General features: G+C 41.1%; 1 protein-coding gene across 6 annotated transcripts in view; it reads right to left on the bottom strand.

Moving 5' to 3' along the window:
• Positions 1-704: 704 nt before the first annotated feature.
• Positions 705-18,024, bottom strand: part of LOC100305255 (adaptor-related protein complex 3, sigma 1 subunit) — a 29,969-nt gene continuing 12,649 nt past the window's right edge. Inside the window, exons 2-8 of one of the 6 annotated variants that reach the window (XM_090189030.1) lie at positions 9,362-9,453; positions 8,087-8,198; positions 7,868-7,939; positions 7,113-7,220; positions 5,666-5,733; positions 1,666-1,679; positions 709-1,284 (exon numbers count right to left, since the gene is read on the bottom strand). In XM_090189030.1, coding sequence (XP_090045156.1) covers positions 1,148-1,284; positions 1,666-1,679; positions 5,666-5,733; positions 7,113-7,220; positions 7,868-7,939; positions 8,087-8,198; positions 9,362-9,453 — 603 coding nt within the window. In that variant the 3' untranslated portion in view covers positions 709-1,147. 6 annotated transcript variants of the gene reach the window in all.

Consider the following 18,024-nt stretch of genomic DNA (forward strand, 5'->3'; position numbering starts at 1 on the left):
TCTACATTATTCCAACTATAATTAGATTTTTTTGCCTTAAGAACTAGGAACCCACAACCTCTCTCTCTCAGCAACAGCCTGCTTCGCTTCCTGAAAGTCATCATGGCACAGTGAAATATAGTGTTATAAAGAGAAATACCATGGCAGACACAGTGCAAATTAGAAACTGCCCAATATCCTACAACCAATACATTTTCACACATGACGTTGTTTTCAAAGTAGCCCCATTTATTAGGAAAACCAGACATGGCAACCCTGCTGACCATTGTGAATTGCTGCATTCGCGACCACCATATTGCACGCTTCATTGAATCAATTTATTACGCAACAAATACGAAATCAACTGAATAAGACATTGTCATCTATAGTTTTATTACTTGTTTTCATAGAACCGGCTATGAAAGAAAGTACATTTTTACTAATTGTGTTGCGCAAGAGCAGAGGAAAGCAGTCACGTGCCCTTATCAGCTGTGCTGTCACTGGGACACGTGATGGCCAAACTGCACCTAATAAGTGTAAACCACAGTACATTGTGAATCAATTATTAATTGCATTGCAAAAAGTTTGAATCATAGGATATTTACTGTCCATAAAATGCAAGCTATTTGGATCAACAGCAGTCCAACTTGCTCTTCTTTCAGAAAACCTATCAGGCACTATTACACAATTGTATAGTATGAAACCAGGTTCACTGCAAACACATAGGAATTAAATGATTCAATACTTTATTGAGTTGCAAAAAGGAGAAAAAAAAAAACTTACATGCACTGATTAAAATCAAGAGAAAATAATTTGATAAGACAAGATCATTTAAAAATGTTGTATACAGACGAGACAAAGAACTACAATTCCATCATATTGTATATAAGAATATTCTGTTCAGTTTGTTTTACAAACTACTAAGGTATGATTTTCCAATACTGTAGCAGCCAATACATAATGGAACACCTCCAGTGAGGGTAGAGGAATGTAATAAATAAATACTTAATTTTCTAAAACATAGCCACATCAATGACAGTCATTTAAAACAAATGATGATTTAACACCAGAGGAATTCACACAGTACCTTCATGATCTTTGTTGATATTTGTTTAGATTTTGGTAAACAAATTGCATGGTAAACATTGGTCAACTTCGGCACAGTGGGTCATGCCGCTATTTGAAGGAGGGTAAGTTTGGCACTTTTATGCTGATGTCTCCGATGTTGATGTTTCTGGGCATTTCGGGAAGGTTCATGTTCTTTACGGCAGATACAGCACGAGCAGGTGCACCTGCAATACCAGCCTACACACAAAACACAGAGTTAAGAGTCACCAGAAACGCTTAGAAACATATTGCACATTACAACTTTCACACCACCAGACCTACTCACAATGGACAGGGACACACAACTCCACAGTACTAAATATAAAAGCACTATACGGAGACAGTCACCAACAGACAAAATGCAAAGCATCAACTATTAACAGACGTGTGCAAATGTACATTCAAATGCCTAGCTTCTTATGCACATGCATTATTTAGTTCATTTATGATTTACATCACAACCAGAGCCAATTATGAATCAACTGTGAGAACATAGTGCTACATTCATAGATCTTAAAATATTCAATAATATTGACTTTTAAAAAGATGGAGGCAGCATTGCTTGAAAAGTGAACCCACCAAATTCTTGAGGACTGATAAGGATAAAAATGCAAGGAGAGAATTGGGTAAAGAAGAAAAAAAATTGAATTTGATATGAGAAGGAAATGAAGCTATAGATCTGTATAGAATCTTTATTGAATTCCGAAAAACTAATTTGAGCATGACTATAGTGAAATATCTTATTTATGTGTGTTAGGAAAGAGGAACGAACTAGAGCAATATCAGAAGGCCCAAAGGAAATTATCACATTGCACAAAGATTTATTTTGCTACATATTTATATATACTGTATTTATGTGGAAAGTAATCAGATTAAAATTGTTCTCTGTGAAATATAACACCCTTATGACAATTCAGTATAGTTTCATAGTCCTTTTTCTGGCCATTCCTAAAGTACAATAAACAGGCTGTTTCAATGAAAGTGGATTTAAAAACGTGGGAACTTTTTCAAGGACATACAATGCATTCGGAAAGTATTCAGACGCCTTCCCCTTTTCCACATTTTGTTACATTACAGCCTTATTCTAAAATGGATTAAATATGTTTTTCCTCAATCTATACATAACACCCATAATGACAAAACAAAAACAGGTTAAGACATTTTTGCAAACATATATATATATTTTTTTTTTACAGAAATACCTTATTTACATAAGTATTCAGACCCTTTGCTATGAGACTAGAAATTGAGCTCAGGTGCATCCTGTTTCCATTGATCATCCTTGAGACGTTTCTACAGCTTGGGAGTCCACCTGTGGTAATGAATTCAATTGATTGGACATGATTTGGAAAGGCACACACACCAGTCTATATTAGGGCTGTGGCAGTCACAAATTTTTATCAGCTGGTGATTGTCAAGCAAATAACTTCTGTTCTCACAGTAATAGACCTTTAACACAAACACAGCATCTCCTGGCTTCCACACAACCTACAAGCCACTGATGCAGAACATATATTTTAAAAAGTTTAATCAATCCATGTAATATAGCCTACACCTTAACAATAAATCCATTATTTTAGACGGTCTAAAGAAACATGATATGAAGAAAATGTAGTCTATTTCAGAAGAACAGAATTCCAAACTCTGATTTGTCCTTATGTTAGGTCCTGATCTGGCTATGCCATATGGCTGTGGGATACACTAGTTCATTTAGCAGAGAAGGTTTGCTTAGAATTCCATGGCATTATTTAATATTATGAAGAATACAATTGAACAAAGCTGAATAAAATAGAAAGGATATTTTCTCCAAACGATGAGGGAGTGCGCACACGGCTATTCTGTGTTGAGCGGTTAACAAAGAAATAGGTACCCCTATATGCTAAATTTCAAATTAGGTAACTTTAGTTCTACAAGCATTGGGGTATATGTTTTGATTTTTAATACATTGTAAGGCTGCTTGAAAGGCATGACCTCTGCTTTGTTTTTGGCGCAGGCTGTACACACTTCAGTCTCTCATTCACAATTTGACAAGCATTTTATAATGCCTCAAATTTCCCGGTGGCATCCCGTGTGTGGCCGAAACGCCCCCTAAAAAAAATCCATGCCTTTTGCAGGCTATTGTGCCCTTGGGCTATATATAATAATTCCCTTCTCCCCGAGTGCTCCAAATCTGGGGAAGGGTACCAAAACATTTCTGCAGCATTGAAGGTCCCCAAGAACAAAGTGGCCTCCATCATTCTTAAATGGAAGTTTGGAACCCCCAAGACTCTTACTAGACCTGGCCACCCAGCCAAACGGAACAATCGGGGTAGAATGGCCCTGATCAGGGAGGTGACCAAGAACCAGATGGTCGCTCCATAGTTCCTCTGTGGAGATGGGAGAACTTTCCAGAAGGACAACCATCTCTGCAGCACTCCACAAATCAGGGCTTTATGTTAGAGTGGCCAGACGGAACCCACTCCTCAGTAAAAGGCACATGACAGCCCGCTTGGCGTTTTCAAAAAGGCAACTAAAGGACTCTCAGACCATGAGAAACAAGATCCTCTGGTCTGATGAAACCAAGATTGAACTTCTTGGCCTGAACGCCTAGAGGAAACCTGGCAACATCCCTATGGTGAAGCATTGGGGTGGCAGCATCAAGCTGTGGGGATGTCTTTCAGCGGCGGGGACTGGGAGACTAGTCAGGATCGAGGGAAAGATGAACAGAGCAAAGTACAGAGAGATTGTTGATGAAAACCCGCTCCAGAGCGCTCTGGACCTCAGACTGGGGCGAAGGGACAAGTCTCTGAATGTCCTTGTGTGGCCCAGCCAGAGCCCAGGCTTGAACCCGATCTAACGGCTATGGAGAGACCTGAAAATAGCTGTGCATCGACGCTCCCCATCCAACTTGACAGAGCTTGAGTAGATCTTCAGAGAAGAATGGGAGAAACACCCCAAATACAGGTGTGCCAAGACGACAAGGCTGTAATCACTGCCAAAAGTGCTTTAACAAACTAGAGTCTGAACACTTAACTGAAATAGTACATTGACTTTTTTTTTTTTTAATTAATACATTTGTTTTAAAATCTTTTTAAAATCTGTTTTTGCTTTGTAATTATGCGGTATTGTGTGTAGATTGAGGATTTTTTTTTTTTAAGTATGTTTCAGAAAAAGGCTGCAATGTAGCAAAAAGTGAAAAGTGGTTTGAATACTTTCCGAAAGCACTGCACTGTAATATATTCGAATTGTAACAACTCAGTGGAAACACGCTGAGATAAGGACTTACTAGTTGTATCGGGGGTGACAAGGTTAACAGGACTTACTTGTTGGTAGTGGGGGGTGACAAGGTTCAGTGTTTGTAAAATATGACAATGTTCAAAATGTACAGAAAAGTGTATAGCGACAGCTATTCAATGTGAGAATTATTTCCATAGTATTACCTAATGACATCATTCATGTGGGGAATTGATGTAATACTGCATCACAGGACCATCTCAATTTAACCAGCATGGCTACCACAGCATTCTGCAGTGATACACCATCCCATCTTGTTTGCGCTTAGTGGGATTATCATTTGTTTTTCAACAGGACAATGACCCAACACACCTCCAGGCTGTGTAAAGACTATTTTTCCATGGAGGAGAGTGACGGAGTGCTGCATCAGATGACCTGGCCTCCACAATCCCCCGACCTCAACCAAACGGATGGGTTTGGGATGAGTCGGACCACAGAGTGAAGGAAAAGCAGCCAACAAGTGCTCCGCATATGTCGAACTCCTTCAAGACTGTTGGAAAAGCATTCCAGGTGAAGCTGGTTGAGAGAATGCCAAGAGAGTGCAAAGCTGTCATCAAGGCGAAGGGTGGCTACTTTGAAGAACCTCAAATATATTTGGATTTATTGAACACTTTTTTGGTTACTACATGATTCCATGTGTCATTTCATAGTTTTGATTTTATTCACTATTATTCTGCTATGTAGAAAATAGTACAAATAAAGAAAAACCCTTGAATGAGTAGGTGTTCTAAAACTTTTGACCGGTAGTGTATATTTCCACACTTTGAGGTTAGAATAATACTGTGAAATTGTGAAAATTATGATACTGCCCTTTTAGTGTAATTGCGGTTTGGAAAATTAGTTGATAGACCAATAAGAAAAAGGCCAAACCTCCGCCAATAAGTTATTTTTCAGGTTTTCCCCTCCCCACAAAATTCTTGATAAATTGCCATTTATTTTTGACCATTTTAATATATATGAAATATATATATATATATTTTTTTTAAATCACAGTAAGGTACTTATGTTACCCAGAAATGGTTTAATATTGGAGATAAAAACAGCTGCATTGGGCCTTTAATTAAAAACATTGCAATGAAATACATGGAAGTTTCAAATGATAATTGAAACATGTTAACCGAAATAGCCAAGTAATTTGTGGTTTCAATGCTCCTTTTAAGTACCATTGATATATTTTAGGGTATGCTGTAAAAATATGTAGATGTTAGTGATGTCATTTTGTTATTAAGTGGTCAGCCTATGGAGAACTACGGATAGTGTAAATAAATTTGGGAAGTTACAGTACTTGTTGGAAATTTAGCAGTACCTGTGTCTACCTGTCCTGCCTGGGAGACTGAAAGATAAATGTCTGTAAAGAGAGAAGAATGGAAAGAACTAGAAAGGGTCAGGGGAAAAGAGGAATGAGGAATGTTGTTAAAGCAGATCAAAGAAATTACAGTTTATATAAATAGAAAGTGATAAGACCTATCGTAGACCGCATTGATAGACTGCACTGAAAGAGGCCTCAACACCTCCAAAGGCATAGCAACACTTCTGATGTTTCATATTGATGAGCATGTGAAAGTGAACTAAATACAGCAGATCATTCTTCACCAATTTGTATTGACTTGTATCCATTTTTTTTTCTTTACACACTACTAGGAATTTATTTTGTTTACGTCATTATTTATGGCTCTGAATTAGCGTTGAAGTTTGAATGATCGTGACTATAAAAACACTGCGGTCTAGGGTAGGTCCAAGAAGGAAAAGACAGAGCACATCTGATGTTTGTTGAGCAGTCAAAGACTTGGCGAACAATACAATAATGATTCCATTTAAAATCAACCACACAATACGGCCCAAAAGTTGTTACCAAAGCATGGTTTCCATGGTTAGATACAGCCACATTGCTACAGTGAGGTAATATCTGTAAATGTTAGCCAATGGTGCAGCACCAATTTGATAGAAAGTTAACAGCAAGTTACACATCCGTAGGACTTTTGCGTCACACCATGTAACTTTACATTGTGCAGTAAGCAAACAAAACCTAAAAGAACTCCTCAAAAAAGAACTTTGATAAACATTTGTGGCTTTTAAATATTTGGCTTCATATCCATTTATTTAACTGGAATATTTTGTGTGTCAATTTCAAAATACACAGGGTCTTGTATTTAGATGGATCAGAATACACCTAGTCAGTCATAATGGCATTGTTCTGGAATTGGTAAATGGCAACGACTCCATAAAATTATCTATGGCTGTAACAATCGGTTTTCATGAATGATGAAATTTAGAAATTGTATTCAAATATATTAATATCTAGACTTGAACATCGAATGTCGTTAATTCAACATCGCTCTCTGACCACAACGAACCATTCAACAGCCATAGAAACACTACCACCATCTCCTGGTTTAAGCAAAAACGTCAACACGAGATATCCAGCCTGTAGAGTGGGATGAGCAATGCATCTCATTAGTGTGTGATTGTTGAGGATCAAGATTCCGCAGATGCGTTGGACAATGTGTAAATTTAGATTCCAGAGAAGAGACCATCGGTATCTGTGATGATGATTATAACTTAGGGGGAAGGAAGGAATATAAATGTAATTCTGTGTGGTTCAGCAGTGCAGTAGCGGAGGGCCAAGAGAGCACAAACACTCAAAAGTCAAGAGCATCACAAGGGCACTGGAGGGGCATGCAGGTTCCAGCATACGCACATGCCTACACATACCTGGAGTATGAGAAGTCAGAACGAATAACTGCCACTCTTACCTCCGATTTCTCCATTTTGTTTTGGGCGTCCACCTGTGTGATGATCTCATTCATGTTGGTCTCTAGCACCATTCCTCCCATCACCATCTCTGCCAGTATATTGTGTACCTACAGGTTCAATCCAAAATTTTATATTTATAGGCTCTTCTCAGACTGAGATAACATCCTATTGCTTTCACCCCTTTAGAGATGTTTTAGGGGGGGGGGGGGGGTTATTTTCTGTGCCGTTCACATTTTTGTAACCTGCTGTAGAGAAAAGGTTTACACAAACTCGGTCCTCTGTACACATGAATATCAATGGCATCTCTGTGTGTGAAATGCTGCAACCTGTGCAGAAAGTACTGTAATATCCTGCTTCGCTGCCACAGACTTGGCTAGACAATCACAATAGATTTTCTTGTGACAAGTGCCATCAGGGCCGAAGCATTGTCACAGGGATATCATTAAGATGACGATGATGGACACAGCCGCCCTGTTTTTACAAGGATTTTGCTGCATACAAGGATTTCGCTGGACCCGCTATAACATCTGCTAAACTGTGTACGCGACCAACTTTGATTTGACGGGAGATGAATTCAGACAACCTTATAGTAAACAAATGACACTATAACACTGAGTTTCTATGGAAAGTCAGACACTTCATTGTGAGCATTTAATGCTGCTGTTTGGGGCAAGGTTGACTTACATCCTTGGTATAGTGAATATAAAAAGGAAGGATGAAATAATAGGATATAGTTGATAAAATAATTCTCTACCTTGTCCACGTGGAAAATTAAGTCAAGTTCACAAACATTCTCAAAGCATTTGTCCAGAGTTTCCACAAACACCTGTGGAGAGACGATCACATTCACTGAACAGTGTAATTGTTTCCAGTGGACGGTAGATTATCTACAATTGTGGTACCAAATGGTCGTAGTTGAACAATATTTTTTCTTTTTTCCAATACAATTCCCTTAAGACTTTGGAAACACTACCTGGATAAGGTCAAGGATGCCAAGCTCACTCTCCGAGGAATCAACGCAGAATACGAAGTAGAGCGTAGCATAGTGTCTGTAGATGAGCTTGTTCTCTGACCCACCGATCAACCTAACGAAACAAAAACAAAATGAAGGGACAATCAAAACTCTGAACAGGGGTGTACTCATTAGTGCAAACCGTAACAAAACCTTCGCAATGAAAACTTGTTTCTTATTGGGCAAATTCAGGTAGGTCCTGTCCAACCCGTTTGCATGAGTTTGGAGCCTAGTAAATAAACCCCAGTTGGTGTGCGGTTGCCTGGGATCTGTGAAGACTGGCATGCATGTGGAAGTGAGCCAAGGTTGGTTAACAGAGATCAATGCAACAACAAGCCATCTGCCCTGTGTGCTTGCACTACAAAGTAACACATCAAGCAGCACTGTCTCCTAGTACTTCACCTCTACATCGGAACAACAGTCCACACGACAAGGGGCATACACTCACACGGCACCAATCAATGCATGGGATAGTCCAGTGTCATGTTAATTACTCAACACACACATTCCATGATGTGAAACACAGCCAAACATGCTGGTATGATGAACAAGTAAAAGGGTCACGTGTCTAGCGCAAGTTTAGTCCAGGCCAAGTACAGAAGCCTTGAACAATCTTTGTAAGGCCTGGTAAAAACATGTTGACCTGGATCTGCTTGAGCGACGACATACTTGCTGATGAGCATAAACAGTAGCAACAATCATATACCAGGGAAACCAAAAAGAAAAAAGCACAGGCCAAAACAGAGACTAACCTGAACTTGTCCAATAAGAAAGGCTCATTCTTGATGCAAAACATTTTGCTACAGTGTGCACCAATGATCACACCCCAATTGTATTATTCTGTTATGTGAGAGGAGGTTCCATAATGCAATAGCCTGCTTCATGAATAATTAAATAATATTTAACTATTCATGATGATCTAATTTCTCTCCCCCACAGCTGGCCACCATTTGATACCACTCTCCCTCTACCCCTTAGCTCTCCCATGCAGTGCAATGTGTCATGGGGATGTTGCATCATGAAAAGCTGATTCAACTCATGGAGCGTTTTGTTGAGCAGCCCACATCATAAGATCAAATCGTTGGTTTGTATCAGTTGTACGTATGTACATGACATTGAATGGTTATGCATTTCATTGTTACATGAGCAGGAAATGTTAAGACAAAGCCCAACATGTGGGGGTTATTGTTTTCAGTACTTGTGGACAGTTTATGACGTCTTAAAGAAATCTCTTACATTCCACCTTCTAGGAAATTGCAGACGTTCTCATCCCTTTTGGATACCAGATGAAATGTTTCTCTGATGATTTGTTGTTCTGTGTCTTCACTCTGTGGAACGTAAAGAACAAACAGTCAGTGTGGATAAGAAAACAAATTACAACAAAAAATAAATATTCCATAGACTTATAATTCTTGTGCAATTCACATCTAAAGTGCATTCGGAAAGTGTTCAGTCCTCTAGACTTTCTCCACATTTTGTTACAGCCTTATCTTCCACACACACAAACACAATACGTCATAATGACAAAGCAAAACTTTTTTTGGCAAATATAAAAAACAGAAATAAACAATTTGTATGAACATAAGATTCAACAAGTTTCACAGACATGTGACTAACAGAAATTGAAAAGTAACAGTCAGTGTCTGGTGTGGCCACCAGCTGCATTAAGTACTGCAGTGCATCTCCTCCTCATGGACTGCACCAGATTTGCCAGTTCTTGCTGTGAGACGTTACCCTACTCTTCCACCAAGGCACCTGCAAGTTCCCAGACATTTTTTTGGGGGGAATGGCCCTAGCCCTCACCCTCTGATCCAACAGGTCCCAGACGTGCTCAATGGGATTGAGATCCGGGCTCTTCACTGGCCATGGCAGAACACTGACATTCCTATCTTGCAGGAAATCATGCACAGAACGAGCAGTATGGCTGGTGGCATTGTCGTGCTGGAGGGTCATGTCAGGATGAGCCTGCAGGAAGGGTACCACATGAGGGAGGAGGATGTCTTCACCGTAACGCACAGCGTTGAGATTAACTGCAATGACAACAAGCTCAGTCCGATGATGCTGTGACACACCGCCCCAGACCATGACGGACCCTCCACCTCGATCCCATTCCAGAGTACAGGCCTCGGTGTAACGCTTCTTTCTTCGACGATAAACGTGAATCTGACCATCACCCCTGGTGAGACAAATCCGTGACTCGTCAGTGAAGAGCACTTTTTGCCAGTCCTGTTTGGTCCAGCGATGGTGGGTTTGTGCCCATAGGCAACGTTGTTGCCGGTGAGGTCTAGTGAGAGACCTTCCTTACAACAGGCCTACAAGCCCTCAGTCCAGCCTCTCTCAGCCTAGTGCGGACAGTCTGAGCACTGATGAAGGGATTGGGGTTTCCTGGTGTAACTCGGGCAGTTGTTGCCATCCTGTACCTGTCCTGCAGGTATAATGTTCGGATGTACCAATCCTGTGCAGGTGTTACACATGGTCTGCCACTGCAAGGACGATCAGCTGTCCGTCCTGTCTCCCTGTAGCGCTGTCTTAGGCGTCTCACAGTACGGACATTGCAATTTATTGCTCTGGTCACATCTGCAGTCCTCATGCCTCCTGAAATATGGATACTGACTGTAGGTCTATAACCTCTCACATACCCTAAGTTCAATGTTAACTTCTTCCACTGCAAATCTACCATTCCAGTGTTTTACTTGCTATATTGTATTTACTTTGCCACCATGGCCTTTTTTTTTGCCTCTACCTCCCTTATCTCACCTCATTTGCTCACATCGTATATAGACTGGTTTCTACTGTATTATTGACTATGTTTGTTTTTGCCCCATGTGTAACTCTGTGTCGTTCTATGTGTCGAACTGCTTTGCTTTATCTTCGCCAGGTCGCAATTGTAAATGAGAACTTGTTCTCAACTTGCCTACCTGGTTAAATAAAGGTGAAAAATAAATAAATAAATAAACTCCTGTGGAATTCAGCATTTTTTGCGGTAAAATTATACACAAAATGTACATTTTGACTCGGTAACAGGAGTGGAGAATCGGGATTTATTTTCTTTCAGTATCTTGAGAGAATGAATGCGCAGTTAGGGACCGTCAGCAGAGTTGGCGGTGCCATCTTTATCAGCATCATAAAAGCTAATAGTATTTCAACTACATAAAATATGCATCCAAGCCGAACTGAAATCTTACTTAAATTGTTTTACCAGCTTTTATTTTCCTTAAAACCAGTCAAACTGATGTAACTTGGACATTTTGCACAGAAAATCGTTCCTGTTTTTAAAAAAAAATATATTATTGCATTTTCTCCCCGATCCCTAAACGTCTATGCTGAGCGAGAGAAGCAGAAATGAAAAAAAAAAAAAAATCTTTACTGATGTCATCTAACATTAGATTGGAGCATTAATATCTACTCATGACATTCTGGTGAGCAAGGGTTAATGTAGCCTTCAAGGTAGTGCTGAGCTTTTTTTTTTTAACAACTATTTGACCTATGTCAGTTATTTGAATTCATTTTCATTCTGTTTTTTTCCTGAGCTCGATGTGCAGTTTCTGTAGAGATAAATCAGATCAAGCATGAACTGTGCGATGTAGTAGGGAGTTAAAGTTTCTAACATGCCAATATTGTGCATAGTTTCGTGCAGAAAACATGCGATTATGTGGATCGGATGGATGATGCGTTGCGTACTAACCTGACAATGAGGGATAGATATGATCAAAATGTAGGAATTGATACACCAGCTTTGATGGCAGGTTTGAAACCTGTTATCAAAGCAGCTATCGCAAGGGTAGTAAGACCAGCATTCTCATAGGGATGAAATAGTACAAGCAGTGTTGAGAGTGGAGCCTAATTCAGTTTACTCTGCAGCTGTAAAAGTGGTTAATGCTGCCACAGTGAAAGTCACTAACAGTGGGTTCGATGGCCCTGTTTTATTTTTGTGGGGCTATCGGACATAGGAAAAATGAGTGTTGGGTGGTACTGGAACCTGGAAATGCCGGCATACAAGTCTTTGCGTCTGTCAAAAGAGCAGCAGCAAACCGTCTTGAAGGCAGCCGGACAGGAACATTTTACATAGCAGTGCATTTGAATCCTGCATCGTTAATGCCGTTGCCTGGGGAGGGTGAATCGCATACATGTGACCCAGATCAAATTACTCCAAAACCTAGGCCTGATTTGCAAGACAGTATTGGAATCGGGACAAGTATTGTATACAGATGGCTCTAGTTACACGACCACGGAAGGGAAGAGAGTAACAGGGTACGCGGTGTGTGATGAAAGGGGAATGGTGAAGGCTGGCCAACAGAGTTACAAGCATTAGCCGAGGCCTGTAGATTGTCCGAAGGGGAGAATTACAATATACACAGACTCGACATGCATTTGTGGTAGTTCATGATGTCGGTACATTGTGGTCACAATGGCGCATGTTAACAGCGAAGAGAACACCAATAAAAAAATGGACTGGAGGTAGGGACATTATTAGAAGCATGTCAGTTACCCAGTAAATTAGTAGTGAAATGTGAAGCTCATAGTAGTCGTACAGATGAAATCACCATAGGTAATCGTAGAGCAAACAAAATGGCTAAGGCGGCCGGCAGCCTTGGTGAGAGAAAGTGTTCAAGAACCACATGTAAATATTGTGAATACGAAGGCTGGGATTTTAAGTCTAAAAGATTTACAGCAGCAAACTAACAAGAAAAAAAAATGTGGGACACTGAAGGGTGTCGGTATAACGCTACCACTGGCTGGCCCGTGGCTCCAAGCGGGATACAGGTGCCAAGTAGACACCGAAGGGTTGTGGTATAACACTACCACTGGAAGGCCCGTGGCTCCAAGCGGGATACAGGTTACTCTTCCTGGAATATATAATGGACCAACCCATCAACCGGCTGTGAGTATGTCCTCTCAGTTCAAGACGACGTGGTGGGGAAAGGGTGTGTTAGGAACATTTCGGGACTGGGTTAAAAGGTGTGATATGTGCACAACATAATATTGCCTACTCCTACCCGACAGCAACCCCTGCCGGAAGGACCATTTACATCATTGCAGATAGACTTTATAGGGCCACTCCTTCGGATCAGGGGGAAGACCCATGCATGGTGGTGGTGGACAGACTTTCAAGATGGACAGAAGTATTTGCAACTTCCTCAGCTTCAGCGAACTTTGTGGCACAAACTTTGTTAAGGGAAGTGATACCGAGACGGGGCTTATTTCGGACATTAGATTCTGATCAAGGAACGCATTTCACTTCTAAAGTGCTACAAGGGGTACGTATAAGGCATTGGGAATCTCCCATGCTTTTCATTGCCCGTATAGGCCGCAAGCGGCAGGGATTACCGGGGGCTATTAGTCAAGTCACAAATGAGGGATTTGGCAATAATGGGGAAATGTATGTTATCCTGCTGTTAGAAAATGACCCATGTGTTGCATCCCAGGTGAAATCAGCACACGAGGAGCAGGCGCCAGGAGATAACCGAGAGCACAGGCTGACTCCTGGAGAGCGAGTGTGCATCAAGATCCACCAGGCGGGGGTGCTGGGACGGCGTTGGTCAGGACCATGCACCCGCAGCGGTAAAGACCACAACCTCTCCTCGGTGGGTTCACACTTCTCACGTGAAACGATATCCCGCAGCATAATGGGTGAGGTAGAAGTCGCCATGATAGTTGAAGCGGAGCTAAAGTGAGAGAGGAAGAGTCAACTGTAGACAAGCAGTTGGGTTGGGTCTGGGAGCTATTTTAACCGAAGTTTTGGTGTCTGTTGCTTTGATGGTTACTTAACCATGTAAAGAAGGTAGTCAATCTATTAGCATAGAATGGGTTGCTGAATATGTAGACACGAGAATGCATTGGGGTAAAGTCGGTACTAACGCTACGGATACCAGACAGGTCACTCATCAAAGGTATGGTGATATGGGTGGAGCCACTTGATAACAGAACTAGTACATTGGACGTAGATTGTTCTGAACGAGGTGTGGTTTTATTACAGACAGGAGTGTGGAAGGAACATAATAATACTGAGAGTTTAAAGAACGAAACTAGATTTTCTCTGTTGCCACAGATGGAAGTCATGTGCCAGGGTTCTAGATCAGCTGAAGCTCAGTCGATAACTAACTAATGTTACCAGAACTCAAAACATTTCAGGAGGTTGATAGCATTGCTGACGATGGAGTAGCAAAGGATAGTGAGGGGGGGGGGGGGGGGGGGGGGAGAAGTGCTCTCTCGTAAAATTAGGTTTTATTCACCAGTAATGCCCTTTAGTACAGCAACTGGGGGAGTGAAGTGTCAGGGAAAGTTTTAGACACCAGTAGACCACGAACCTGGGGAAAGATAGTTTGTTGGGGTAATTATACTCTGGACAACATCCTAAGGGGGGAATATGGGAACCAAACTACTCTTACTGTTAAGTGTAAGGGGGAAGAAGATGCATATGAGCAGATCAAAGCATACTTATAGACTCATTTAGGGGCAGAACTAGTGACAAAGACCAACATCCATCAGTGTAGGTGGAGGGGTCAAGGGTCAGACCTACAGAGTGTTAGTTGCAAATTCTGGCAGGACCGATATCAGTGCATTCTATGGAGTCCCCAAAACCAAGGCATTAATGGAGAGCAGAATTGGGAGAGCAGAATTGAATATGACTGGGGCGGAAGTTTGTGTGTCAAGTAAATTAAGGAAGTGGGTACTAGTGTCTCTGGGGAACGATAACTCCTCTATGTATATTGTTACAGGAAATAGCTCGTAGGAAAGGGAGGACAGCTAGTTGTGTACAATATAGGGACTATTATGAAGATTAATTGAACGTTACACATACCCAGATCATGGTGAAAGTAGTAGAGACAGTTGTCATTTCATACACTGTTGTCAACTTTTAGTATTGAGTTTGTCACAAAAGGCATAACACTTGAAAGAATAGCCACAGATCCCTGTAATAATAGCGTCACATCTCCTGCAGAGTGTGATTAAGAAACATGTGACTCAGAGTTTTCGGCTGGATGCTGTCCGGCTGGATACTCTTCCAACGCCACTAATTTCTCCCCCATTTCTGACAGATAGTAAATACTTGACATACCTCCCAGAAGATTGGGACCAAGTGACGGTAAACGCAAAGTGTCAGAAGGTGGCTGCTTATCAACCGTTGGGACCCAAAGTCTACACCGTAACAAGGGTGTTCACAAACGGGTAGAGTGTAGATTGGCCTTGGGATGAGTACCTAACTTGAGCACAGGAAAGTACTATCCACAGGTACCAACTGTAGCAGAACACATGAGGTCATTGGAGATGTTGGCGGCTAAGGACCAGGGAATGAACTGGGAGACAGGTAGGGAGTATCTGAAAGGTTCGGTCCTAAGTGAAGCGAAGATAATCAAAGATACGGTGGAAGTTACAAGATTATGTTATACTGCTATTATTGCATCAAATGGTTGTTTCATGCAACAGAAAAAGGGGTTGTTAGATCACTCATCTGTGTGTGTGTTCTACTGAGGATGGGCCTCTGGGAGATAACACTAACAGGAGATTTACAATGTCTTTTGGGTGATAAAATCTAAAGTGCTTGAGTTAATGTTTCTGTTCTATATGGTACCAGGGAGAGAGAACTGCTTTTACAGCAGATACTGTCTGCTGTGAATTATAAGTATCTTTCATACAAATCTTAACCTTGTGACCCATTCTATACATCTGTTCATCATGTAGGTTGAAAGGGGTGTAATTTTAGCTATAAAAAGGACCGTTGTACTTTTGTCTCAGGGCTCTCAACGAATCATCTGAGGGCGATTCATTGACCAGCCATCATTATTGTAGGGCACTCAATCAATTCACTTTATATGTGTGCGTTGTATTGACCTGCTCCCTTATTAAAAAGTGATTAGACTTAGTTTAAGTAAAACTCAGAGTTGTGTGATAAGTTTGTCTCCCCTCATTTGATAGTAAAAGAAATTAACCACCACAAAGAGCAGGAGACAGATTCCAGGCAATCGCTATTCTCCCAGCAGTCGCTGTAGGAGTAGTAGCAGTGAAGGATGCTATAGTAACAGCATGGAACTGGACTACGGCACAAATGATGGGTGTTGTGAGATGTGTCAGGAGCAGTGTTAGTAATAGCAGGGGTTACTTTGGTGATATCGTGTGCCGAGGGCATTGATATTAAAACGACTACACAGTGTTGAGTTACCTCAAGATGAGGTCAAATTGATAAGGCTACAGCAAGTATATAATCGGGTGGCTATGGAGGAAGATGGGGAGCAGAATGAGAATGACATGGCTTGGGAACACCTCTTAGATCTTGTAGTCTGACTGGGAAGACTGGGAGAAAGCACGAGGAGGCTTTTTAGGGCTTTCATTTTTGCCAACCTCAGCAGAAAAGTATCCTGAAGGCATAGGCTAAGAGGGAGTGGGAATTGTCATGTTATCAAATTTTGGGTTGTCATGCATATATAATTCTGCCTATCTTAACACGTTATTAATGCTGTTGTTTTAAGTGCCTTTTTGTTGTTTTCCAAGTCTTGTGCTATCACTCTCTTGGGAACCAGAAGGAGAAAGTGGAGACACTAAAAGCAGCTCCAGCTGAAGTGTAGGAAGCCAACAGCTTCAGCTGGAATGGCATTCTGTTGTGATGGAATGGAAATAGAGTGTGCAGGTAGAACAGAGGCCATAAGCCTAACAGTGAATGTTAAGTCATGTTTCATTTTTTTGTTCATGTTTATTATTATTATTATTGTTTGTTCATTTATAAGTAATTTTCAAGTGTATGTGATGTTGAACAGTTTGGAGTTACAATGTTCGAAGCGGGGGACTGTTGGATTCAGGGTTAAACTTGGAACATTGCTAGCCAAGAGACTGGTTTTTACATCAGAATTGAATGGTTATCTGTAGGAGCCAGGTGGCTTTGAAATGTGTTGGGTGGACGGGAGGAAGTCACAGGATTGCTATAGGGGATACGGATGGACATGTGTGGATTAGGTAAATTAAGGGTTGAGGTCAGGTCAGATCCCCTTAAGGGAGAAATGATGGTTTATTACCCCATTACTTCCTCTTCCTGTCAAACCATAATTGATGTAAGGATTGGAGAGAAGGAGGAGTGCCTAAATTGGTGTGTGTATATACAGTGCCTTGCGAAAGTATTCGGCCCCCTTGAACTTTGCGACCTTTTGCCACATTTCAGGCTTCAAACATAGATATAAAACTGTATTTTTTTGTGAAGAATCAACAACAAGTGGGACACAATCATGAAGTGGAACAACATTTATTGGATATTTCAAACTTTTTGAACAAATCAAAAACTGAAAAATTGGGCGTGCAAAATTATTCAGCCCCCTTAAGTTAAAACTTTGTAGCGCCACCTTTTGCTGCGATTACAGCTGTAAGTCGCTTGGGGTATGTCTCTATCAGTTTTGCACATCGAGAGACTGACATTTTTTCCCATTCCTCCTTGCAAAACAGCTCGAGCTCAGTGAGGTTGGATGGAGAGCATTTGTGAACAGCAGTTTTCAGTTCTTTCCACAGATTCTCGATTGGATTCAGGTCTGGACTTTGACTTGGCCATTCTAACACCTGGATATGTTTATTTTTGAACCATTCCATTGTAGATTTTGCTTTATGTTTTGGATCATTGTTTTGTTGGAAGACAAATCTCCGTCCCAGTCTCGGGTCTTTTGCAGACTCCATCAGGTTCTTCCAGAATGGTCCTGTATTTGGCTCCATCCATCTTCCCATCAATTTTAACCATCTTCCCTGTCCCTGCTGAAGAAAAGCAGGCCCAAACCATGATGCTGCCACCACCATGTTTGACAGTGGGGATGGTGTGTTCAGGGTGATGAGCTGTGTTGCTTTTACGCCAAACATAACGTTTTGCATTGTTGCCAAAAAGTTAAATTTTGGTTTCATCTGACCAGAGCACCTTCTTCCACATG

The sequence above is a fragment of the Oncorhynchus mykiss genome, chromosome 11 (assembly GCF_057628025.1).
Source record: "Oncorhynchus mykiss isolate SJ-2025 chromosome 11, ASM5762802v1, whole genome shotgun sequence".
Lineage (NCBI taxonomy): Eukaryota > Metazoa > Chordata > Actinopteri > Salmoniformes > Salmonidae > Oncorhynchus > Oncorhynchus mykiss.